Genomic DNA, 26580 nt, shown 5'->3' with positions numbered 1-26580 from the left:
CCACCCATTTTTTTAGTTTATTAAAAGTCAGCAATTGTAGCTGCTGACTTTTAATAAGCAGACACTTGCCTGTTCCACGGTTCAGCGATGCCGAAGCTTCGATCCTCTTCTCCCTCCTCTCTGCGGTGCCGTCATAGCAACTGTGGGCACCCGGCCATGACAACTTGCGGCTTCACGGGGCGGGCGCGCACTGCACGTGCGCCTGTCGTGCTCTGCTATTGGGCAGGCAATTTTCTGGGACCTGTGACGTGTCGCAGAAGAATGCAGGGAGGGAGGGGTTGCCTAGGGGGAGAGGAGGAGTCGCCTAGGCGGCCGAGAAATGGAAGCAGGAAGTGGGACAGGAAGTCCCTCTCAAAAGAAGGTATCCACTCCCCCCCAAAAAATTACATGCCAAATGTGGCATGTAAGGGGGTGAGGAGTGCTTAAAGCGGAAGTTCCATTTTTGGGTGTAACTCCGCTTTAACTTATCAAAAAATGTTAGCATAAACAGCAAGGAATGTGATTTTATAATACAGCTCAACTTCAGGAAAGCGAAAGTTCATCCATGCAGTGTGCAGAGGGAGGGGGGGATATCCTCTTTCGCTTACCTGATTCCAAGCTGTCTTCCTTCACCCAAAGCCTTGACGTCATCACATACCATAGAGGGGCATTAACCCTGTATGGTATGATGGGGAGGCTGGTGTGTGACCACAGCCAGTAATTTACATAGGAGCTGTAGGGGACAAGTCACAGCAGTGCAGGACGCCTGCTGCAGAAAGTAAAGCTGGGTAAACACAGATTGATATGTGTACAGTTCAGCAGGGACTGGCTAAATTTAAATGTATACCTGTAAGACAGAAGTTGATCATTAGATCAGCTGCTCTTAAACAGGACTGCTTGAGGCTGGGTTCACACCCTTCCACTGTGAACGTGCCCAGCTGCTGCCTCTACATCTAAAAGAGGGCAGTGGTTAAGGGGCAGTAAAAGCACAGCTGAACAGCAGGGTTTTACTGCATGTCAACCGCTAGTGTGAACAATTAAATGTTTTAATACATGTAAAAAGTTTTTGTTTTTTTCTCTACATTGATAAGTGTTTATATAATTAAAACATGTTTCAATACATATTAAAATGTTTGTTTACATTTATTTCTAAAAGCGCGTGCGTGTGTTTATATATATATATATATATATATATATATATATATATATATAATTTCATGTGTGTTTGAGCTTTGGGGTGCATACCCTAATGTAATAGGCTGAACATGCCTATGACAATAGACTTTCCATAAAAGGTTGTAAAACTCATTATATGAAAAAAAATGTATCAGCCGCACTTCACTCTTAGCTCATGCCATATATATTTTTTTTAAATTGGGAAACCAACTTTATTGAAAAACAAAATATATACATGGTACATAAAATAATATAAGCCAACATGGCCAAAACAGTACTGCATACATGAGCACATTATTATTATTATACACAATTTATATAGCGCCAACAGTTTACGCAGCACTTTACAATGAACATTCAGTTATCTGCATGATACAAGGTAAGATATTCATCGGAAGTAGAGCCAGTGCATATAAAAAGAAAAGGGGAAAAAAGGGGGGAGGGGAGAGGAGGAAATGGGGGATGAACATATAAATATTCAGTTACACGTTTTACCATCCTCCAACCATCTGCCCCAGACCTGCTCATACTTAAGCGGACATCCTCTATGTACATAGATCAACTTCTTATATGGGAGAGTGTTGTTAATCTTTTTTTTCCAGCACTGGATTGAAGGAGGCAAGGCCTGCATCCAATTGCAGGCCACTGCTTTTCTCGCTAATAATAGCATCTCATGCAAAAAAGTATGGAAGGGTTTATCAGCGTCTAAATCTGGCAGCAGACCGAGTAGGCACATCTTTGGGTCTAGGGTAGCAGGAGAGCCGATCTGATTGTGTATGTGAAGCGTATCACCTACATCCAGTATGCTTGGATAGTTGGGCAGGACCATATAAGGTGGTAGAAGGAGCCTGGGGTGTGATCGCATAGGCGGCACCCTGGATTGTACATAGGTTTGAACCGTGCTATTCTCTGAGGAGTCAGATATGTTCTATGTATAATATACAACTGCACTGAGGCAGTCCAACAGTTTGGGGGAGACTTTTTTAACATCCCCCAAAATTTCATCCCAATCCTCATCCTCAATTATTCCAATGTCCACCTCCCATCTAGTCTTGGCAGTATAGGCCAAGGCTGTGGTACTAGGGAGATGGATGGTGGGGTAGAGGGTGGAGGTTAGTTTGGCTGGTTCAGCACCTGTGATTATGTCTACTATAGAGGGGACTGCCAGGGATGGGTTGGAGCTAGCAAACTGAGTTTGTATAGCATGGCAGAGTTGTAAATACCTGAAAAGAAGGTAATTGGGATCAGAGAATTCTCCCTTTAGCGTTTGGAATGTTTTAATTCCTGTAGCAGTCATGATCTGGTGTATGTACAAGATCCCATGACGTATCCACACCGCGGGGTCTGGAATGGGCAATAATTCAGGCAAGCGTGTATTGAACCAGAGAGGCATATGAGAGTGAACCTGTGGGGTCCCGAGTTTTTCTAATGCCGTCCGCCATACCCTCCGGTGGTGTGTCAACATGTTTACTTTATGTTGGGGGGACATAGTAGCTGGTATCTTGGTAACTTGTTTTTGTCAAAATAATAGATGTGGGACATCTGGGAGGCAAGATAATAGTCCTGAAAATCAGGAAGAGCGGCTCCTCCCAGTGTCAGAAATTCTGATGGAAAATGTCCGATGGAGCCTACATGAGGTCAGAATTTCCGACAACAAGCTCCCATCGAACATTTTCCATCGTAAAATCCGACGGTGTGTACAGGGCACAAGTGTGAAACCTTGACATGCAATATTTCATATTCATCAGGTTAAATTTTTACTAAAAATAATTTAAAAAATAACAAAACATAGTAAAAAAGTTCCATCTGGTGTTTTTTCAGCTAGTGCTGTGATGTTTGCTCATCCTGGTGACAGAATAAAGTTTTGGATAGATCAATATCCTATCTTTTGTCTTGGGCAAAGATTTGGTAGCCATTATTTGGATAAGCATAGCAAAGAGGCTAACTCTTTCTCTAACAAGGATAACAGGAAAAAGCTAATTGACAGTTATAGCTGTGGACCTGTATCAAGGAAGTTCTTATACCATGCTATGCCTTTTGGTTAGTTGCAGGAATGTCAAATGTCCAATGTGGCATATCATATGATGAAATGTTTGGTCTTGACGTTTGTACATTATCTTCAAATGTGTCATAACCGTAATAATTGTCTTCATCAGTAATATCTGACTCGTGAATAAGGTAATCTTCAGGAAGGCTTAAATTCATAAAGCTCTTATTCAGCGATTCATCCTTTTCAGATATTATGGAGCCTTGTAGCTTTATAATGTCTCTATCTATGATTAGAATGTTTATAGGTACTGAATAAGACTCCAAGAAAAGAACATTAGCATTGTTTCTTCTCATGATGTTCTGATAAAAAAAAAAAAAAACATATTGTTAAAAACATTTTTGAATATCTAAATTGGTGCTCATTTCAGTGACTTTGAACTGAACCTTTAATTTGTAAGTTAGATCTGTGAGCCTGTCTAGGTTTTTAGGAATCACCTACAGCAGTGATGGCAAACCTTGGCACTCCAGATGTTTTGGAACTACAATTCCCAGGATACTCATCTACACTGCAGAGTGCATGAGCATCATGCGAAATGTAGTTCCAAAACATCTGGGGGGCCAAGGTTCGCCATCACTGACCTACAGCAAAGCAACAGTAAACTTGCCCTTTCTTGAACCCTTAAACCATGTCCACCCAACATTTATGACTAAAACAATTGAGGACCTTAGGGGTATTCGATATACTCTAAAAACATCAACAATGCTGTCGATTCCCAGTTATAAATATCAGCAATTACTACCTGTCAAAATGACAGCCAGGACTTTCTATATATCATAGCATGAGCAGCTGTCAGAAATGTAATTTTTTTTGTAAATGAAAGTAGCAGAAAGTCCAATAAGGTAGCAACTATTGCTATTTCATTCATGTGTAGATCAAAGAGGTGACATTTGATCCGCATAAGGCAACAGTTAAAGTAACCTTACAAGTAAAAAAAAATTATTTGTTTTTTAAATTAAATGTATTCCTGTATAACCTCAAATTAACCATTAGTTAACTATAATCGGTCCTAATTAACCCCTTTCTCCTCCTTTCTCCTTAGCTATTTTTTTTTGTCTGCTAAACCTTTTTTTCAGTAGCAGCCATTTTTTTTTAATTTGGTTAGAGTTGGCAAGGATTAGAACTTCTGTCAGATTTCTATTGCTGTCTGTGTTCTGGAACCCTTATATTTCCCTTTACCTTCTCTCCTGGATACACAACATGATGCAAGTGAGAATTCACAGAATTCAGTTAGGCAACATTCCACTTCTGCTAGCTGCCCCCACTGTAAGTAATGTTTGCTCTTGCACCATGCAAAACTATTACATTTTGGATTTATTCTCTCTTCCTCTTACTAGGAGGAGAAAAGCTGGGGGAATTAATAGGGGAGAAGGATCTGGGTGTTTTGGTAGATCATAAGCTTAATAATAGCATGCAATGCCAAGCTACGGCTTCCAAAGCGAGCAAAGTCCTTTCTTGTATTAAGAGAGGTATGGAGTCCAGAGAGAGATATCATTTTGCCCCTGTACAAATCATTAGAAAGACCTCATCTGGAATATGCAGTTCAGTTTTGGGCACCAGTTCACAAAAAGGATATCGGGAAACTGGAGAAAGTGCAGAGAAGGGCAACCAAACTGATAAGAGGCATGGAGGAGCTCAGCTATGAGGAAAGATTAGAGGAACTGAATTTATTCTCTCTTGAGAAGAGAAAATTAAGTGGGGATATGATCACCATGTACAAATATATAAGGGGTCCGTATAGTGAACTTGGTGTTGAGTTTTTTATCTGAAGGTCATCACAGAGGACAAGGGGGGAAACAAGATTTAATCTCCAATTATAGAAAAGTTTCTTCAAGTAGCTGTGAAAATGTGGAATAGACTCCCTCAATAGTTGGTTCTGTCCAGCTCAGTAGATTGCTTTAAAAAAGGCCCAAATTATTTTCTAAATGTACATAATATAACTGGATGCTAACATTTATGGGTAAAGTTGATCCAGGATATACCCGATTGCCTCCTGAGTGTTCAGGGAAGATTTTGTTTTCCCCTTCTGGGGCAAGTTGCTTTGCTGGGATTTTATGCCTTCTTCTGGATCAACTGTGGGTATAGGATTGTATATTTTTTTCCCTTGTATTGGCTGAACTGGATGAACTTTTGTCTTTTTTTCACTCAGACTAACTATGTAACTATGTAACTACACTGACCGGCAACTTTATTAGGTACTCCTTTTGACTTCAGAACTGCCTTAATTCTTCATGGCATAGATTCAACAAGGTGTTGGAAACATTCCTTAGAGATTTTGGTCCATATTGACATGATAGCATCACGCAGTTGCTGCAGATATGTTGGCTGGACATCCATGGTGCAAATCTCCTGTTTCACCACATCCCAAAGGTGCTCTATTGGAATGAGATCTGGTGACTTTGGAGGCCATTGGAGTACAGTGAACTCATTGTTATGTCAAGAAACCAGTATGAAATGATTTGAGCTTTGTGACATGGTGCATTATCCTGCTGGAAGTGGCCATCAAAAGATGGGTATACTGTTGTCATAAAGGGATGGACATGGTTGGTCAGCAAAAATACTCAGATTAGCCGTGGCATTTAAATGATGCTCAATTAGTACTAAGGGGCCAAAAGTGTGCCAATAAAATATCCCCTACACCATCACCACCAGCCTGAACTGTTGATACAAGGCAGGATGGATCCATGCATTCATGTTTATGCCAAATTCTGACCCTACCATCTGAATGTTGCAGCTGAAATTGAGACTCATCAGACCAGGCAATGTTTTTCCAATCTTCTATTATACAAATTTGGTGAGCCTGTGTGAATTGTAGCCTCAGTTTCCTGTTCTTAGCTGACAGGGGTGGCATCTGGTGTGGTCTTCTGCTGCTGTAGCCTATCTGCTTCAAGGTTTAACGTGTTGTGCATTCAGAGATGGAATTCTGCATACCTTGGTGGTTATTTGAGTTACTATTGCCTTTCTATCATCCCCAACCACTCTGCCCATTCTCCTCTGACCTCAACAAGGCACAACTTCCGCTCACTGGATATTTTCTCTTTTTAGGACCATTCTCTGTAAATCCTAGAGATGGCTGTGCGTGAAAATCCCAGTAGATCAGCAGTTTTGGAAATACTAAGACCAGCCATTTTGGCACCAAAAACCATACCATGTTCAAAGTCAATTGAATACCCTTTCTTCTCCATTCTGATGCTCGGTTTGAACTTCAGCAAGTCGTCTCCACCATGCCTATATGCCTAAATGGATTGAGTTGCTGCCAGTGCCATGTGATTGGCTGATTAGCAATTTGTGTTACCAAGGACTTGAACAGGTGTACCTAATAAAGTGGCCAGTGAGTGTATGCTTCTGTTCTCATGACAATAGTTACTAGGACAAAAAGGTGACTCTTGATAAAAAAACTGGGCAGAGATTCTAACTCTTCCTTACTCTAGACTTACTAATCTTACTTATTCTAAATTTAAAAAATGTTCAACTTAGAATAGAAGATTTAACACACCACCTACCAGAAATATATTAACCTTCTTTCACATGGTGTGGCTTCAATTTCATAATTTTGAACTAGTGACAGGGTCACTTTAACCCCACCAGCAATAAACACTTACAGTGTAACTCTAAGTATAACAGTACCAATCAATTTCCATATGATTCCAATATAGAAAGTTTTTAATATTTAAAAAAAAAAACACGACTGGATGCAGATTAAACAAGACTGGTAATTTTAACAGTGAAAAACCTGTCTAACTGCAGAAAACACCCACAATATTGCACTTAAATACCACATTTTTTTAAATGCTTATACAATTATGTTACTTACCAGACTATGTGGTCGGCTGGAATTGTTGACATGAATATACTTATTCACAGCATAAGCTACTAAAATGAATGTTAATGTGGCCAATATCACTGGCAAACTATATTGCAACACTTCAATTATTTGTTCACTGTAATCTGCATAAGAAAAAAAAAATCTATGTACCTATTCATTGCTCAGTAATATTTTTTTATTAATTAATATTAGCTAACATTTAATTACATGTAAAATGATGTTCACAGAACATGGTTTCTAAAATATTTCCCATCAAATCAGCAGTCAGGAAGGGTGACAACAAACTATTAGATCTTTTGTTCCATCATGCTGGTGCTGGTTGTTCATCTTTTATACCAGAGGTAGGCAACCTTAAAGAGGTGGAGATCTACCTGAACAAAATGGGAGAAGTCAAAGATCACACAGTGTCTCCCAGTTTTGCCTCCTCACACCTGATACAGTGGTGTGAAAAAGTGTTTGCCCCCTTCCTCATTTCCTGTTCCTTTGCATGTTTGTCACACTTAAGTGTTTCGGAACATCAAACCAATTTAAACAATAGTCAAGGACAACACAAGTAAACACAAAATGCAATTTGTAAATGAAGGTGTTTATTATTAAAGGTGAAAAAAAATCCAAACCATCATGGCCCTGTGTGAAAAAGTGATTGCCCCCTAAACCTAATAACTGGTTGGGCCACCCTTAGCAGCAACAACTGCAACCAAGCGTTTGCGATAACATGCAATGAGGCTTTTACAGCGTCCTGGAGGAATTTTGGCCCACTCATCTTTGCAGAATTGTCCTAATTCAGTTACATTAGAGGGTTTTCGAGCATGAACGGCCTTTTTAAGGTCATACCACAACATTTCAATAGGATTCAGGTCAGGACTTTGGCTAGGCCACTCCAAAGTCTTCATTTTGTTTTTCTTCAGCCATTCGGTGGTGGACTTGCTGGTGTGTTTAGGATCATTGTCCTGCTGCAGAACCCAAGTTCGTTTCAGCTTGAGTACACGAACAGATGGTCGGACATTCTCCTTCAGGATCTCTTGGTAGACAGCAGAATTCATAGTTCCTTTTATCACGGCAAGTCTTCCAGGTCCTGAAGCAGCAAAACAGCCCCAGACCATCACACTACCACCACCATATTTTACTGTTGGTATAATGTTCTTTTTATGAAATGCAGTGTTCCTTCTACGCCAGATATACTTGGACACACACCTTCCAAAGAGTTCCACTTTTGTCTCATCGGTCCACAGAATGTTGTCCCAAAAGTCTTGGGGATCATCAAGATGTGTTGTGGAGAAATTGAGACGAGCTTTGATGTTCTTTTTGCTCAGCAGTGGTTTTCTCCTTGGAACTCTGCCATGCAGGCCATTTTTGCCCAGTCTTTTCCTGATGGTGGAGGCATGAACGCTGACCTTAACTGAGGCAAGTGAGGCCTGCAGTTCCTTGGACGTTGTTGTGGGGTCTTTTGTGACCTCTTGGATGAGTCGTCGCTGCGCTCTTGGGGTAATTTTGGGCGGCCGGCCACTCCTGGGAAGGTTCACCACTGTTCCATGTCTTCGCCATTTGTGGATAATGGCTCTCACTGTGGTTCGCTGGATTCCCAAAGCTTTGGAAATGGCTTTATAACCCTTTCCAGACTGATAGATCTCAATTACTTTCTTTCTCAATTGTTCCTGAATTTCTTTGGGTCTCGGCATGATGTGTAGCTTTTAAGGATCTTCTGGTGGACCTTACTGTGTCAAGCAGCTCCTATTTAAGTGATGCCTTGATTGTGAACAGGTGTGGCAATAATCAGGCCTGGGTGTGGCTAGAGAAATTGAACTCAGGTGTGGACAACCACAGTTAGAGTATGTTTTAACAAGGGGGGCAATCACTTTTTCACACAGGGCCATGATGGTTTGGATTTTTTTTCACCTTTAATAATAAACACCTTCATTTACAAATTGCATTTTGTGTTTACTTGTGTTGTCCTTGACTATTGTTTAAATTGGTTTGATGTTCCGAAACACTTAAGTGTGACAAACATGCAAAGGAACAGGAAATGAGGAAGGGGGCAAACACTTTTTCACACCACTGTATAAATCTCTAATTTCAGTACTACTGTGTCCCAATCGCCTGCATTGCACGGCAATCATGGGTTTAAATCAGGTGCGGATGGTGCGACATATCGCTTCCTCACCACCTGTCAAACAGACTGGGATCACTTTTTTGAGAGGAGCAGCAGTGCCTGCTGCACTTGTGAATGAGCCGCTTTCAGAAAGTGCACCAAACTCACAGGATATGTTTGACATCTATGGCTAAATGCAGCAAACCAGCAGGAAAGCGGCAGGTACACTGCACCAGTGGTGTGGGGAAACCGCAGCACATCAGTGTGAAAGCAGCATTATACTATTATGACCAGTGTATTGCTTCACACTGACCTGAAGATCTCTTCCTTCCTGCTGCTGGCACCACTCTGGAGACCACTAGTAGGGATAAGAGATGGAATGCAGTTGGTATCACTCCGTATGAGACAGGAGCTAGCACTACAGAGGAATCATCAGCTAATGCGGCTCTTGCTTCCTACTACAGCTACTACAGATTTACAAGTAGTCCCTCTGCATTGCACTCTGTTTGATGCCTTGGGATGGAGGGTCAGCAAACCCAGACCGAGATCTACCAGTCACCTGATCTACAGGTTGCTGACCCCCGCTTTATACCAACCTATATTGTGCTACGTTTATGCATTGTGGCAAGACAGAAGTGTCACTTCCTCACTGCCAACATCAACCTACTGTCTAATAGCATTTGGTAATTCAGTTACTTAAATATAGGGAGGTCACTGCCATTTTGCTCCCACTTAGACTCTGGGTTACTAATTTGAAACAACCAATGAGCAAATCCATTTTTTGCTCTTCACTCTGAAAAATAAAGAACATTAGAGGACTTCAGGCCCATTTTTAAAAGCAGAGAATAAAGGTTCCCCCCAAGCACTGTATCAGAAACTGCAATGTACCAAGAGACTGTAGTCTGCACATTGGATTATGGAAAGGGCAAAGAAGGCAAATAAGCCTGCATGAAAGTTCCATGTTAAACTCAACTACATCAAAACCAATGACCAAGGGCAACCCATTGCCCTATTTACTGTACTCATTACAATATATTGACTTCTCAAAATAATGTACAGTCTTGGATTTCGACAAAAAAAAAGAACTTTAAGCAAGCCTTTTAGCTTATTTGTTTTTTACTAGAAAATACCTTTGTGCCTTTATAGAAGGGAAAAATTGCAGAATAAAATGTACCCTTTTGTAGGAGAAAAAACAAGAAGTTAAAAGTGCATTTATCATGTTAATGAAACCCTCCCTCTATTACCATGCTCATATTGAATAAACACTTTGTTTATCCAAACATATTAAGCCATGACCACGGTGGATAAACCCCAGCGTGCTAGGGTGCTGCAACTGCCCCCATCCCATTTGCTATCCCATGGACCTGAAAGTAGCAACATTTTAATTGCTGCCTGGGATTTGGGAGTTTGTGGGTTAAGACATTTAAGAGTCATCAGATGTGCAGACAGTGGCACATATGATGGTCTGAAACATCTGATAGCCCTTGCATCTAGGGTATCGCATCTAGAGTACCAATTCCCTCACATAGCATATTCCGTGATCAGAAAACGTTTTCAAACCTGTCCAATCACTATTTCTTACCATAAGGCCTCATGCACACTGGTTTCTTGTAAACGCTGTTTATCCTGACAAGAGAAAATCAGCGTTAGAAATTCACCTAAGCTGCATTTTTTCAAAAGAGTTTAGCAGAATTGACCAGAGTTTAGAGTTTGGGAGCTTATTTATTTAATTGGCCAACATTTTTATTTATTCTGGCCATTGAAATAAATAAACACTGTTCTGCATTTTTTGTGGTCAGAAGATCTGCTCTTGAATGCAATTTTAGGATGTTCAGACAACAGCCCATAAACTCCCCTGCTTATAAACTGCTAAAAACATCCATGAGTGCATGGACACATAGGGTAACATAGAGGGGAGTTTTTAAAGTATGTTTAACAGTCTTTGTTAAGTCTGTTTAACAGAAGCAGTGTGCGTGAGGCCTAAGCGTTAGCTCAGAAGAGGGGTGCATTTTGCCAAATTCACATTTGCAAAAACAGAACTTTAAAAACAAGATCTATCCCTTGCGCTCAATCACAATAGGCAACCACAAAGGCTTGATGTGTTTTCTTACCTTTTTCTGTTGTAATACATGTTGTTTCGGACATACTGCTCTCTCTTCCAAATACTGACAATTTGGCAGTTATACAATACTTTGTATGTGAATCTAAATGTTCTTTTTTGTAATAAGGAGTCTAAAACATAGGAAAATGTGGGTGTAAGTAGCTTTGGGATCATGTGTTTCATTTAGTTTTGCATAATAATTGCAAACATATTTTATATATAACAGCTTATAAAATTTCTAACACATTTTGAGCTTTACATAGAGATTTAAAATCTAACACAATTAGTAAAGTGCTTTATCATTTATCAGCCCAGCTCTTTTAAAAGGTAACCCTGTGTAAAAGGAAAGAATGACAGTTTGAGTAGAATGATTAATGGTCCATGGTTATTAGCATGGACCCCCATGAGATATAGCATGCAGGCTGTTCTGTTTCTCTGTAACCTCTAGCTCTTTGTACCAATTGGTCTAAGGAATTCCAACACCCTCGTGGCAGAAAGGTGATTGGCCACTTTGTAGTAGTTTTTTTTTTTCCTGAGCTGAGGCATCAGACAGTCTCAGCAGGAGTTACGAAAGATCTGATGCAGCAGTTAATCTGGCAAGTCAAGACCTCCACTGGTCCTAGAAAATGCTATCCCCTGAAAAATTGTTTAGTTATGTTAGGCTATTTATTCACCTTCCATTTTTCTTCATCACGCTTTATCAAGCATTCTATTTTTTTCTCAAAGGAATTTTATCTGGGATATGTCTGTTTGCAAGTTTTATTTATTATCTGGACTTTTTTTTTTCATTAGCTCTTCTGATTCACCAGTTATTCTTTAATTTTATCTTATGTTTTCTACTTATGCAACATATTTGCTATTCTACTGGCTGACAAAACATCTACTGCTACGGTATTGAGCTTCTCGGCATAATGATTGGCTTGTCAACCATGGAGTTTAGACTAGCTGTAAGATGGTTAGAATGCAGTTTTTTCATGGTTTTTATCTGAATGTAATTTTTTTCCCATTCCACTCTCCTCGGGGGTTCTTAATCACGTCCATAATCTGAGGAGGGACGTAGGGATAGTCCAGACCTCACTCCAGAGCAACTTTCCTATGAACCTCCTGCTGGAATCGGGAAAACCTGGACATCTCTTTAAGTCTCCCCTTTCCCGGTGGGACACAGGCATCCTGGGATCTCACAACCCATTGCTGACAGGTGGGTGCTCTGGTCTTGGTGGTGGAAAGTGCTGTGGACAAGGGTCCCTGTGGCTTCCTCTGTTCCCAGCATCAGCTCCGGTCCATCTCCTCCCTTAGACTGAGCATGACAATCTCTCATCTCCTGTTCTCCCTCTTCCAAGCTCTCCTCAGGGGATGACCACTCCCCCAGTCTCTCCAGAGACCCAAATTCTGCCAAAAGTCTGGGGGAACCCCAATCGGTGACCCTGCCCTCACACTCCCCTTCCGGCACACCTACGGGCGCACCCCCCTCCTGCACTGGCTTGGCTGGAATTAGGATGGTGAGGGCCATAAGGGCAGCTGGCATTTCATGGACTTCTGGCTCCCACTGGGCAGTACTCACGGTTAACAGGCCCCCGACCAGGCCATGGTTCATAGTAGTCTCCTTCTTTCACGAGGTCCTCTTCCTTTGCATGGGAGTCACCAGGCCACAACTCTACTCCGCCTTTAAAGGATGATTTAAGGCCCTCTTCAGCCTTCTGGAACTTCCGCAGCTGTAAATTGCACAGTCCTGAAAGCAGGTCCACATTATATTATCATGGCTCCTGCTGGGCAGATGCAAGCCATATCAGTGGTTCACCGCAATGGCCACACCTGACCCATGCACTGAGAACCGCGGTTGGTATCTGGCACACGGCACATAGTAGGCAGAGTTGCTCTGTCCTGTCGACCATCCCTAAGGCAAATCCCCCGCTGTGCTCCAATGGGGTACCAGTGTCTACCAGTGTCCACTCCGGAAATTCCGGCAACCAGGTTAAGGCTGGCAGTAAACGACCACCCTCTGCCATCTTCCTTTGCCTCATGGTGTCTGATGCTAGCAGGGAATGCCCCAGGGCATAGCACCGCCCCCTCACTTCCAGGCAGACTGGCGTCTGCAAAACTGATAGGCAGACTCCTCCCTGGTCACGCTGCTGTGACCCCTTGTTAGACTAATTTGAAGTTTGCTAGCAGGACTTGCCTGAGCAACTGGAGATAGATGACCGCTGACTATCCTGAAGGGATACCGGTAGCAGCAATAAAGTTTGTAGCCAATGTCTTACTGAAGGGCAACACAGTCCTGCCTGCGGCTTACCCCAATCACCCTGGGCAACAGTAGACACATCCAAGCACACTTTACTGTCTATAGCAGGAGTTTGGAGCAAAAGTTCCAGATGCCCAGCATTTGCAGAGCGCTGGGCATATTTGTAATCCAGTGAAAAATGTCCAGGACTAACAGAACACTAGGCATATTTGTAATCCATGGGCGCAATCGCCCGCTGTGGTTGCCACGGGTGACAGCATGTGGTAGAAAGCCACCAAGTTGTAGAATTAGTATAAGTGTCCACCCCAGCTCGCTTCCTCAGTTGATAGGGGCAGTGGCCGGCAGTCACACATGATCAGGTGGTCCTGGAACGAGCCCCCAAATGTAGCGGTACCCTCATAAGGGCTTCTGAAAGTTGTAGCCCACCTGTCACCCTGTCCAGCCCGGCATTCACTTCCCAATCACCTTGGAGACAATGAACAGTCCAGGTGTTTGTTTTTGTATTTTTATTGAGGGATTTGAACTTGGATAGGGATAGGAGTATGGGATGCCCAGTAGAATGAACAATTGGTTGATTGTATTTCAATCAGTTGGGACGACTATATACACTTTACAGCTCTAGTCTCCTCCATCACAACACTTGCTTGCAGACTGTTTCTCTCTCTTTCTCTCTCTCCTGTACAACACTTCACTTCCAGGAACAGCTATCACATGGTTAGGCCCAACACTGACTCAGTGAGGACCTAGAAACTGCCATTTTTTTAGGCAGGGAACACAGGCCCCTTTTAGTGTCACAAAAATAAAGAATAGGAAGTCCTTTAGTGCTAGCTGATCTATGCTGACAGCCAAGCACTCTATCCTCAGTTCTTCCACCAGACATCTTCCAGCAGGGCTGACCCCTAGGTAGTCAAGGAGGCCTGCCAATCCAGGTTGGGGATTGGTCAGAGCTCCGTAGAACACCCCAGGCAGCTCCACTTCTCTTCCCCTCCCCTCTTCTAGAATCCTCTAGAAGCCAGAAAGAGGTAAACGAGAAGTGATGCTATCTGTGAGTCACCAGCTTACTCTGAACCAATCCTAGCCCAAACAGATCAAAACAAACAGCCTAAATTTACCTGCACTTACCAAAAAATCTCACCACTAGCACCTACCTAAGTAGAGGGTGCTACATTGGCAAGAAAAAAAGCCATCTTAGAAGAGAACCTGTTAGAGTCTGCAAAACACTTGTGACTGGGGCGGAGGTTCACCTTCCAGCAGGACAACAACCCTAAACATATAGCCAGAGCTACAATGTAATTGTTTAGATCATATTCATCTGTTAGAATGGTCCAGTCAAAGTCCAGACCTAAATCCAATTGAGAATCTGTGGCAAGACTTGAACATTGCTGTTCACAGATGCTCTCCATCTAATCTGACAGAACTTGAGCTATTTTTCAAAGAAGAATGGGCAAAAATGTCACTCTCTAGATGTGCAAAGCTGGTAGAGACATCCCCAAAAAGACTTGTAGCTGTAATTGCACTGAAAGGGGGTTCTACAAAGTATTGACAAGGGGGCTGAATACAAATGCACACCACACTTTTCACTTATTTATTTGTAAAAAATGTTGAAAACCATTTATTATTTTCCTTCCTTCCAGTTTACAATTATGTGACACTTTGTGTTGGTCTATCACATAAAATCCCAATAAAATATATTTACGCTTTTGGTTGTAACATGACAAAATGTGGAAAATTTCAAGGAACATGGATACTTTTTCAAGGCATTGTATGAATATATATCTATATATATCTATCTATATATATATATACAGTATATATCTACATAAACATTGCAGAGGGACATGTTTACTGTCTTGGGAGATCTGATCAAGGAAGAAGGAAGTCAATTCCTCCTCAATTCTCTGGGGATTCTCTCTTCTCTCCTTGATTCTCCACCTCTGGGCTGGAGAATCTGGGAGGGTGAATTCTGACAGAGATCGCCAGTGAGGTGCCAAGATCGCACCTTCATAAACCTTGTTTATGTTTTTGTCAATGACAGATTCTCTGTCTGCTGAAATGATCAGCGGAGAACATGTTTTTCGTTGATCATCTCCGTTTCATAAACCGCTAATGATGTGAGATTAAAGGAGAAGTATGGGAATTCAAAAATAGGTAGTACATGCTACCCTCATAGCTGCATTGCATTTCTTTCTTTCCCCAGTCCTTTAGTTTTTGTAGAATAGTCTTTTGAAGATCCCAAAATCAGCCTCTAATGGTTCTTTCTCAGTTCAAAGGTTTCCAGGGGGTGGAAACATCTCCACAATCCAGCTGCTCCTTCACTCTCTCCCTCTGGAGGACATGTGGGTGTGTTTGGTGAAGAAGTGCACACTTAGGCTGCTATTTAGAACAAGCATGTTCTTCACATGTCTCTGTATCCATGGCAGCATGTCCCCAGCTAAAACCCGGAAGCAGAGACAGTGTGATACAAACAGTGAAATCATCACCTTTCCCTGGCTGTTATCTGCAAGCTGTCCTCTGAGATACTCCAACACCTCTCACTTGGGCTTAGACATGGTGAGGAGCATGGATAGTGACCTGATTCCTGTGTCTGTTCTCTGAAATGTACATATCGCTATGTGCAGGGCCGCTGGTAGGGCAGTACAACCAGCCCTATTGTACCGGGCCCAGCCAGCAGGGGGGGCCCGAGCAGATTTCTAGCTAAAAAAAACGAATTTGCTAAATAACTTTATTAACCTGATCCTACTTGATTGAAAGGTATATATTCCCTTTCTGGGCCACATCAGGTTAATAGAGGGGTCCAGGAGGTGAGAGAAGAAGAGGGACTTTTTCTCAATTTTCGGGTGGAAGCATATAATCCCTGCTCTGCATCTGTGTACCTTGTGCTCACTGTATGCTTTCCTGGGCGGATGGATTCAATTGTAATGCGGCTCCCTTCCCTCAATAAGTGCTGTGCTGCTGCAGCCTGAACAAGACACTGAAAGAGAGAGTAATCCCGACGCTGGTCCCACAGGCAAGCAATTCCACTACACACATCACATCACAAACATCACACACGCTGACACACATCACACATCACACAGGCTGAGGCTCAGTCCCCTGACTCCCCATTGTGTGCTCATGGTAATTATGATGATCAGGGCACAGCAGGTTTTCTATGGCTTTGTCAGTGTAACATGACTGTGTGGTGCTGACTTTCTTAATATATGGCTGTGCTGTGTGTTACAGACTATAACACAGCGCAGCCATAAGAAAGTCAGCACCACACAGTCATGTTACCCTGACAGAGCCATAGAGAACCCGCTGTGCTTTGATCATCATAATGACCATGAGCACATAGTGAGATGCTACTTTACACATGTGATGGGGTAAGGGACAGTAAAAACACACAGCCAAGATGCATTTTTACCACCCCCAAATCACTCCCCTTTAAGAATTTTTCACCCAAGCCTTGCAATCAGGTCCGCCTGTCAGTTTTTCCTGTGGATGTTCACAGTGGCTGCGTTTGATGGCTCAGTAGCTAAGTTTGATGGCACAGTAGCTAAGTTTGATGTGCACAGTAGCTAAGTTTGATGGGCACAGTGGTGGCAATTGATGGCACAGTAGCTATGTTTGATGGCACAGTGGTGGAAATTGAGGGGTACAGTAGCTGCGTATGATGGTACAGTGGCGCAATTGATGGGTACAGTTGCATATGATGTTCATATGATTTTCAGTTTGTTTGCGCCCCCCTCATAAATTTTGAGCACCGCCTGCCACTGATGTGGACCGATTGAAAGCCCCATGTAGGTCTACAGGAGTCCAGATATGAATTGACTTGTGTCCATTCAGGTAAAAAAAAAATATATAGAATAATAATGGTTATTAAAGTGGAGTTCCACCAAAAAAGTGGAACTTCTGCTCATCTGATAAGGTATCAGCTATCCTTTTCCACTTCCAGGATTCCCTGCCACAGAGCTGTGATGTCACCGCGGGGCTCCCTCCTCCTCCCCTGGCCCCCGGGCCAAAAGGGGACAGAAGCGGGGCCTCGCGCATGTGCAGTAGGGTTTCTGGCGTGAAGCTGAAAGGCTACACTGCCGGGTTCCCTTACCCACAATGGTGGTGGAGCACCCAACAGCTGATGGAAACATCCGCTGCGGGTGTCGACATCATTGGACTCCAGGACAGGTAAGTGTCCATGTATTAAAAGCCAGCAGCTGCAGTATGTGTAGCTTCTGGATTTTAATGTTTATTTTTTTGGGGGCGTAACACCACTTTAAAGGTTCGCCTTTTGGAACATCTTACATGTTTCAGCTCCTGCCACCTTTCCCCCAGATTTCATGACAGCATGGGGTCAGGGGCGGAGCCAGGGGTGGGGTTGTGAGCTGGGCAAAGGGGCCCTGCCAGGTACGCTGTATGGGGCCCCGTGATTTCTAACAACGGCCCTGACTATGTGTATAGAACGTACCTGTGTGCAGTACATAGGAGAGGGGGGATTGACAACTCCCCTACATCCAAAGTGATACCTGATATGTCCCCAGAGTGTCCTTTATTGTACATACAAATCATCTCTCTGTCACTGTACTCCTATACAGTCCCATCCTCCCCATCCCCGTACGGCAATGAATGGCACTGTATGGCATGTGATTTCTCTGTAGGGCATGTGATGGCTCTGTGTGGCATGTGATGGCACTGTATAGCATGTGATGGCTCTGTACGGCATGTGGTGGCACTGTACAGCATGTGATGGCTCTGTACGCCATGTGATGGCACTGTACGGCATGTGATGACTCTGTACGGCATGTGATGACTTTGTATGGCATGTGATGACTCTGAACGACATGTGATGGCTCTGTACAGCATGTGATGGCACTGTACGGCATTTGATGACTCTGCATGCCATGTGATGACTCTGTACGACATGTGATGACTCTGTATGGCATGTGATGGCACTGTACAGCATGTGATGTCTCTGTGCGGCATGTGATGTCTCTGTACGGTATGTGATGACTCTGCACGTCATGTTATGGCACTGTACAGCATGTGATGACTCTGCACAGCATGGGATGACTCTGTACGGCATGTGATGGCTTTGTACAGCATGTGATGGCACTGTACGGCATGTGATGTCTCTGTACAGCATGTGATGGCTCTGTAGGGCTTGTGATGGTGCTGTACAGCATGTGATGGCACTGTATGGCATGTAGTGGCTCTGCACGGCATGTGATGGCACTGTACAACATGTAATGACTCTGTACAGAATGTGATAGCACTGTACAGCATGTTATGACTCTGCACTGCATGTGATGGCTCTGCACGGCATGTGATGGCACTGTATGGCATGTGATGACTATGTACAGTATGTGATAACACTGTACAGCATGTGATGACTCTGCACGGCATGTGATGGCTCTGTACGGCATGTTATGGCACTGTATGGCATGTGATAACTATGCATGGCATGTGATGACTTTGCACGGCATGTGATGACTCTGCACGGCATGTGACGACTCTGCACGGCATGTGATGGCACTGTATGTTATGTTATGACTCTGTACGGCATGTGATGACACTTTACGACAGGGCTCGACAAAACCCGGGCGCCGGGTCGCATTGGCGACTAGAAATAGCGACCTCGCGCCTGGGGCAGCACAGCTGGGGGTATCCTGTCTCTGTGGACCCCCCCAGCGTGATCGCGTCGGGCCGTTCCGCCGGCGGCCGAAAATTTAGGCCGCGGCTTTGAGGCCTTCTGCGGTCCTATGATTCCTTATGGAATCTGGCGCCCTCTTGTGGTCGCCGTTGGTATGACAAACCAGCAATGCTAATGAAGCTTCCTCTGTTTTAAATTACCTGCCTCTTCTTCCCTTTATTTAGAACCCCCTAAACATTATATATATTTTTTATTCTAACACCCTAGAGAATAAAATGGTGGTTGTTGCAATACTGTCTGTCACACCGTATTTGTGCAGCGGACTTACAAGCGCACTTTTGTTGGGAAAAATAATTTAGTTAATAAAAAAATAAGACAACAGTAAAGTTAGCCCAATTATTTTTTATATTGTGAAAGATAATGTTACGCCGAGTAAATTGATACCCAACATGTCACGCTTCAAAATTGCACCCGCTCATGGAATGGCGACAAACTTTTACCCTTTAAAATCTCCATAGGCGACGTTTAAAAAAATTCTACAGGTTGCACGTTTTGAGTTACAGAGGAGGTCTGGGGCTAGAATTATTGCTCTCGCTCTACCGATCACGGCGCTACCTCCTATGTGTGGTTCGAACACCGATTTTATATGCGGGCAGGACAGGGCGCGTTTAAAAATTATTATTTTTTCTTCTTATTTTAACTTTTTTTTTTTTTTTTCCCACTGTTCTTTTAAAAAAAATGTTGTGTCACTTTTATTCTTATTACAAGGAATGTAAAAATCCCTTGTAATAGAAAAAGCATGACAGGTCCTCTTAAATATGAGATCTGGGGTCAGAGAGACCTCGGATCTCATATTTACACTAAAATGCAATTGAAAAAAAAATTGTCATTTGAAAAAAATAAATAAAATGTCCCTCTAAGAGCTATGGGCAATGACTTGGAGACGGGGGGGGGGGGGGGGGGGCGGCGACGGCGCTGCTATCTTCCCCTCACTCGTCTCCATGTCAGGCCAGGGACAGGTCCGGATCGCCGTCACGGACCTGGCTCCTAACTTTTTAAGTTGGCTCCTAGATTCCAAGCAAATTTGTCAACCCCTGCTTTACGACATGTACTGACTCTGCATGGCATGGCTCTGTACGGCATGTAATGGTCCTGTATGGCATGTGATGGCTCTGTATGGCATGTGATGGCACTGTATGGCATGTGATGTCTCTCTACGGCATGTGATGGCTCTGTAGGGCTTGTGATGGTGCTGTACGGCATGTGATGGCACTGTATGGCATGTAGTGGCTCTGTACGGCATGTGATGGGCATGTGGTGACTCTGTATGGCACGTGGTGACTCTGTATGGCACGTGGTGATTCTGTACGTCATGTGATGACTCTGTACGGCATGTGATGGCACTGTATGGCATGTCCTCATTTAAACCACTTAAAGTGGAGGGCCATCCTAAAAAAATTACATAAACATTCACAAAAAATATTTAAAAAAAAATTGAAAATTTGTTTCCCTTTTTTAAGATGGTGGCGCCGGCACCCGATCCGATGGACGGATCAGCCTCGGGTGGCCTAAATCGCGGGCTCGCTGGACAGGTAAGTGTCCTTATTAAAAGTCATCAGCTACAGTGTTTGTAGCTGTTGACTTTTTTTTTTTAAAAACCCCCGGCTGGAACACCGCTTTAAGGACCGGCAAGATTTACCCCCTTAATGACCAGGCCATTTTTTGCGATACGGCACTACACCGATTTAACTGACAATTTTGCGGTCGTGTGACATTGTACCCAAACAAAATGTATGTCCTTTTTTCCCACAAATACAGCTTGATCACCTCTGCGATTTTTATTTTGTGCGGTATAAACAAAAGAAAGAGCATACATTTTGAAAAAAAAGCAATATATTTTACTTTTTGCAATAATAAATATCCCCCCCCCCCCAAAAAAAATAAATAAAAAAATTGATCTCTTCCTTAGTTTAGGCTAATATGTATTCTTCTACATATTTTTGGTAAAAAAATTCACAATAAGCGTATATTGATTGGTTTGCGCAAAAGGTATAGCGTCTACAAAATAGGGGATAGATTTATGGCATTTTTATTATTTATTTTTATTTTTTACTAGTAATGGTGGTGATCAACGATTTTTAGTAGGACTGTGACATTACGGAGAAAAGATCTGACACTTTTGACACTTTTTTTGGGACCAGTGACATTTATACAGTGATCAGTACTATAAAAATGCACTGATTACTGTATAAATGATGTCTATGAAGACGAAACGCGCCGGGTGCCGCCATTTTTTATGTAAAGCGCTTGATCAACTACATAAATGTGAGTTTGACATTTGTTTTAATAAATTAAATTGTTTTATCGAATTACGCTATATGGCCTCATCTTTATATCCCATATGTCCATCCTTGGGAGTTTGGCCTGTTATGTGATTGGAGGATACCTGTTCTATATACATTTGTGTTTTTTGGTATTAGAAATCTTTTGTATACCATATAAATGACACTGGCAGGGAAGGGGTTTACACTAGTGATGATCAAGGGGTTAAATGTGTTCCCTGGGAGGTGTTTCTATCTGTGGGGTAAGTGTACTGACTGGAGGAGGAGAGAGATCACTGTTCCTGATCACTAGGAAAGACCATCTCTCACTACTCCCCGGTCAGAATAGGGATCTGTTTGTTTACATGGACAGATGCCCTTTCTGGCACTTTGTGGAGCGATCGTGGGTGGCTGGCAGACATTGCGGCCTTCGGTCAAGCGAATCAGCTCCGGCCCCGAGGGCGTGTGTGCACACCCCCACTGTATCTATTGCACGAACCAACATACAGCTAAAGTGATACGCACAATAGAGCCAACCTGTTGGTGTATAATGATGGTGGCTGGTCGGCAAGTGGTTAAATACAGTTTATTTTTTTTCGTTTTAAAAACACTTTTCCAAACTGCAAATGTTCTCGCTTTTTTCGTTGCTTTCAGAATTAGAGAGTTTACTGTACAAATATTTTTTTGTTATGGTCTGATATTTCTAGTCTTGGTGACGCCATTCAACTCCACAGGTCAAAACAAAAACAAAAAAAACAACCAGTTAGGTAAGGGTTGTTGGAGCACTATCTATACATCAGCTCATCAGAAAATTTTTCTTGTTTAGCAAGTTTTCTGAATGCCTTATTATTATACTTTCTTCACTAGTCAAATTTTTTGCTCATTTTGATTAATTCAGTTTACAACCATGTTTCCCGAAAATAAGTCAGAGTCTTATATTAATTATATTATATTATATTATAATATAATATTATATATTAATATAATATAATATAATATTATATCTATAATATATATAATATATTATATTACATTAATATAAGTTATATATATATATATATATATATATATATATATAAAACTTATATTTAATTTTGGCAACAAAAGACCCAGTAGGGCATATTTTAGGGGTAGGTCTTACCATATAACGTGTTGTTTTCTCTCCCTACGTGCCTGTCAGGAATCCCCAGTATGAACACAAAATGCTTGTAAAATGCCAAAATCCTCTCTGTTACAGTAGCACACAATACACAATGTGTGTGCCCCTGCAATCCAACGGTGCCAAACACCCGAGCTTTGCTCTCCTGCACCTCTCCCAGCTGCCAGCAGGGGACCCCGCCCCCCCCCCCCCCCCCTCCACAGTGCTCGGAGCGGGGAAGAGAGCACACCGGTATGTGAAGAAAAAAAAAAAGATCTGTAGCATTTCAGTGCTTCAATTGTATGCATCGCGTGAAGTTTGAGTTTAAGTAAATACCTTGTGGAAACAGGAGTATCGGTATGCACACATTATGACATGTTGATTGATTGCAGAAGCCCTGCACTGAGACTACCTTACCTTCTGTGACCCGCTGAAGCTCTGCAGAGGGAGGGAAGCCGAGATCCCCTCGCTGACAGCCGGGAGAAGAGAACGAGACCAGCTGGAAGATCAGCTGAGCACCGCACTGTACCAAAGGCACCTGACACCGCTAGATCACAGAGACACATACATAGCCACAGCACACCGCCAGGGCCGCTGATAGGGCAGTACAACCAGCCCTGTTGTACCGGGCCCGGCCAGCAGGGGGGGCCCGAGCAGCTTTTAACTTCTAGCTAAAAAAAAAAAAAAACGAAATAACTATATTAACCTGCACCCACTTGATTACTAACATATATAAGGAATATATATTCATTTCCTGGGCCCCATCAGGTTACCAGAGGGGCCCAGGAGGTGAAAGCAGAAGAGGGACTTTTTTTCTATTTTCGGGTGCAGGGATACAATGCTGTGCCGCATGCTGTTCTCAGTATACCTGCACAAACTAAAGTTCTTCCTGCTCACTGTATGCCTCTCCGGCGGATGGATATTACTGTTATACGGCTCCCTTCATCCAGTAAGTGCTGCAGCTTGAGGGACTTATCACTGGGACGGCTGAGACAGACAGAGCAGCAGGAGTAATTTGGACAATGGCAGTGGTGCACAGGCAAGCAGTCCCCTGCACACACACACACACACTGACAGGTCACACTATTGTAGCATGTGCAGTCCCTAGACTCTGTGTGCTCATGGTTATTATCATTATGATGATCAGGGCACAGTAGGTGCTGTATGGCTCTGTCAGTGTAACATGACTGTGTGGTGCTGACTTTCCTGATATATGACTGTACTGTGTGTTACAGACTATAACTCAGCACAGCCATAACAAAGTCAGCATCACACAGTCATGTTACACTGACAGAGCCACACAGCACCTGCTGTGCTCTGATCATCATAATGATAATGACCATGAGCACATAGTGAGATGCTACTTTTACACATGTGATGGGGGAAGGGACAGTAAAAATACATAGCCAAGCTGCATTTTTACCACCCCCAAACCACTCTCCTTTCATAACCTTTCACCCAAGCTTTGCAATTAGGTCCTTTTTCATGCAGACCTGATTGAAAGCTCCGTATGAAGACACAAACTGAATGGGCACAGATGTCAAAACACTGACATCTCTCCCATTCAGATACAGTTATGATTGGTGGGGCGCTGTAAATGTTAAATGTTCCAGCTCCTGCCTCCTGCCCTGACAGCGTGGAGGCAGGGGTGGGGTTATGGGCGGAGCCAGGATGGGTTGTGGGCGGGGTCAATGGGGCCCCGTCAGGTAGGCTGTATGGGGCCCCATGATTTCTAACAGCGGCCCTGCACACCGCACTTCGCCGTAACAGAGAGGATTATAGGAGTACACAAGCACCTCAAACTAGAGCAGATTTTTGAGGTAGGGCCTATATCGCAGCCCTCCTGGAAAATAGCGCTAGGTCTTTTTTTGGGGGGTAGGTCTTATTTTTGGGGAAATGTGGTAGGTACCTATTTTCTGTTGTTTAGTCATGTTGTTTAACCGGTTCCCGACCGACATACACAGATGTACGCCAGCAGAATGGTATGGCTGGGCAAATTGGCGTACCTGTAAGTCCCTTTAAATTTTTGCTGCCGTGCCATCGCATACGCGCTGCCGGGAGCTCCGTGAGTCGGGTCACGGGTCCCGCAGACTCGATGTCCGTGGGGATACCCGCGATCGTCTCACGGAGAGGAAGAACGGGGAGATGCTAATGTAAACAACTGCCTAGTGACAGTGTCACTGATCATAGCTCCCTATGATCAGTGATGTGTCACAGCTAGCCCATCCCCCCTACGGTTAGAAACACTCCCCAGGACACACTTAACCCCTACAGTGCCACCTAGTGTTAACCCCTTCACTGCGAGTCACATTCACACAGTAATCAATGCAATTTTAATCGCACTGATCACTGTATAAATGTGAATAGTCCCAAAAGCGCACCAAAATTGTCTGACGTGTCTGCCATAATGTCACAGTCATGATAAAAAATATTTTTTTCTCCCCATAGAAAAAAAATATAATCGCCGCCATTACTAATAACAATTTTTTTTATAAAAATGCCATAAAACTATCCCCTATTTTGTAGACGCTATAACTTTTGCTCTAATTTTTGTGCCAATCAATAAATGACTATTGTGATTTTTTTTACCAAAAATATGTAGAAGAATACATATCGGCCTAAACTGAGGAAAAAAAATGTTTTTTTATATACTTTTGGGGGATATTTATTATAGCAAAAAGCAAAAAATAATGCTTTTTTTTCAAAATTGTCGCTCTTTTTTTGTTTATAAAAAAATAAAAACCCCAGAGGTGATCAAATACCTCCAAAAGAAAGCTCTATTTGTGGGGAAAAAAATGTCAATTTTGTCTGGGAGCCACGTCACATGACCGCGCAATTGTCAGTTAAAGCGACGCAGTGCCGAATCGCAAAAAGTGCTCTGGTCTGGCCAGCAAAATTGTCTGGGGCTTAAAGAAGAGGTATGGCCAAAACTCTTTAGGCCGTACTTCTCCTGTGATTTACAGCAGTGCACTTAGTTCTGCACTCCTGTGACCCAGATTCAGCAGACAGCTAAAAGTCCCCTGTTGTGGGTCTGAGGAAGAGGCGCTACCTCGAAATGCATCAGCAGTCCTTTTGTGGGACGCTCATCTGTTATGTGACACAATGGAAATTAAGCTGCTCTACATCTGATATGCTGTTTACAAGTGCATGTTTATGAGTATTATTCTTTCTTTTTTAATAATGCAAATTTTGAGGATAATGCACTAGGCCAGTGCGCCCCCTGTTTATTTTTCATCTTAGTGTATCTAGACATCCCCAGTCTTATGAGGGCAGCAAGGCGGCATTTAACCAAATCTACCAGGACAAGAGCTTAGAATAACACCACTGTGGGCTCATCTTTGATTGCAGGAGATATGTGTTGTGTATGTAAAAGTCCCCTGTTGTCACAGAGCCAGTCCAAATTCCTGACCAGCAGAAAATGGCTCAGCCTCTCAGCTCACTGCTGAGAGCCTGAACCAGCCCTTCCCACTCTCTTCACAGTCCAGCGCTCCTGGGAGAGCTGAAGGGGCAGTGCTCAGAGTGTTGAATGACAGTGCTCAGAGCAGTGAATGACAGTGCTCAGAGCAGTGAATGACAGTGCTCAGAGCAGTGAATGACAGTGCTCAGAGCTGTGAATGACAGTGCTCAGAACAGACCAGAGAACTGACTGATCAGCGATCTTTGATTGCTCAGTTCTTGGTGTAGAGCCAGTGGGGGATATCTACAGCTCTGATCCATGCTGCAGCCATCTAGGTGAGCATGTGGGTTTGTATTTTTTTTTTTTATATATCCCACACTTCTCTTTCAAAGAATCTAATAATTTGCTTTGTATTCTTTCCATATTATTGCATCAATGGAGGCAAGTTACTCAGCTGTTCCCTTGGTAAAGTTGGGAGGGTTAACTATCTCCATAAAAATGTCCTATTCGGCCTTCTCTGCAGGTTTTGCTAATTTGAATAGAGTGAAAGTCAGGAGGATTTCCCATGCTGCTGTGTGATAGGATCATATCTATGACCATCTATGACAATTTTCACAAGAAAATAACTAATATAATTAAAAGAC

At 42.9% G+C, this 26580-nt stretch overlaps 1 protein-coding gene across 1 annotated transcript in view; it reads right to left on the bottom strand.

Moving 5' to 3' along the window:
• Nucleotides 1-1340: 1340 nt before the first annotated feature.
• The window catches only part of LOC143987776 (interleukin-20 receptor subunit alpha-like), a 54595-nt gene continuing 29355 nt past the window's right edge, over nucleotides 1341-26580 (bottom strand). Inside the window, exons 5-7 of the mRNA XM_077486782.1 lie at nucleotides 11229-11349; nucleotides 7017-7150; nucleotides 1341-3504 (exon numbers count right to left, since the gene is read on the bottom strand). Coding sequence (XP_077342908.1) covers nucleotides 3184-3504; nucleotides 7017-7150; nucleotides 11229-11349 — 576 coding nt within the window. The 3' untranslated portion in view covers nucleotides 1341-3183. The remainder of the gene's footprint in view (nucleotides 3505-7016; nucleotides 7151-11228; nucleotides 11350-26580) is intronic.

The sequence above is a fragment of the Lithobates pipiens genome, unplaced genomic scaffold (genome assembly GCF_037356315.1).
Source record: "Lithobates pipiens isolate NorthernLeopardFrog02 unplaced genomic scaffold, aLitPip1_a1.2 Scaffold_18, whole genome shotgun sequence".
NCBI lineage: Eukaryota > Metazoa > Chordata > Amphibia > Anura > Ranidae > Lithobates > Lithobates pipiens.
The sequence above is the reverse complement of the archived record's forward strand: the minus strand, read 5'-3'. Positions and strand labels throughout refer to the sequence as shown.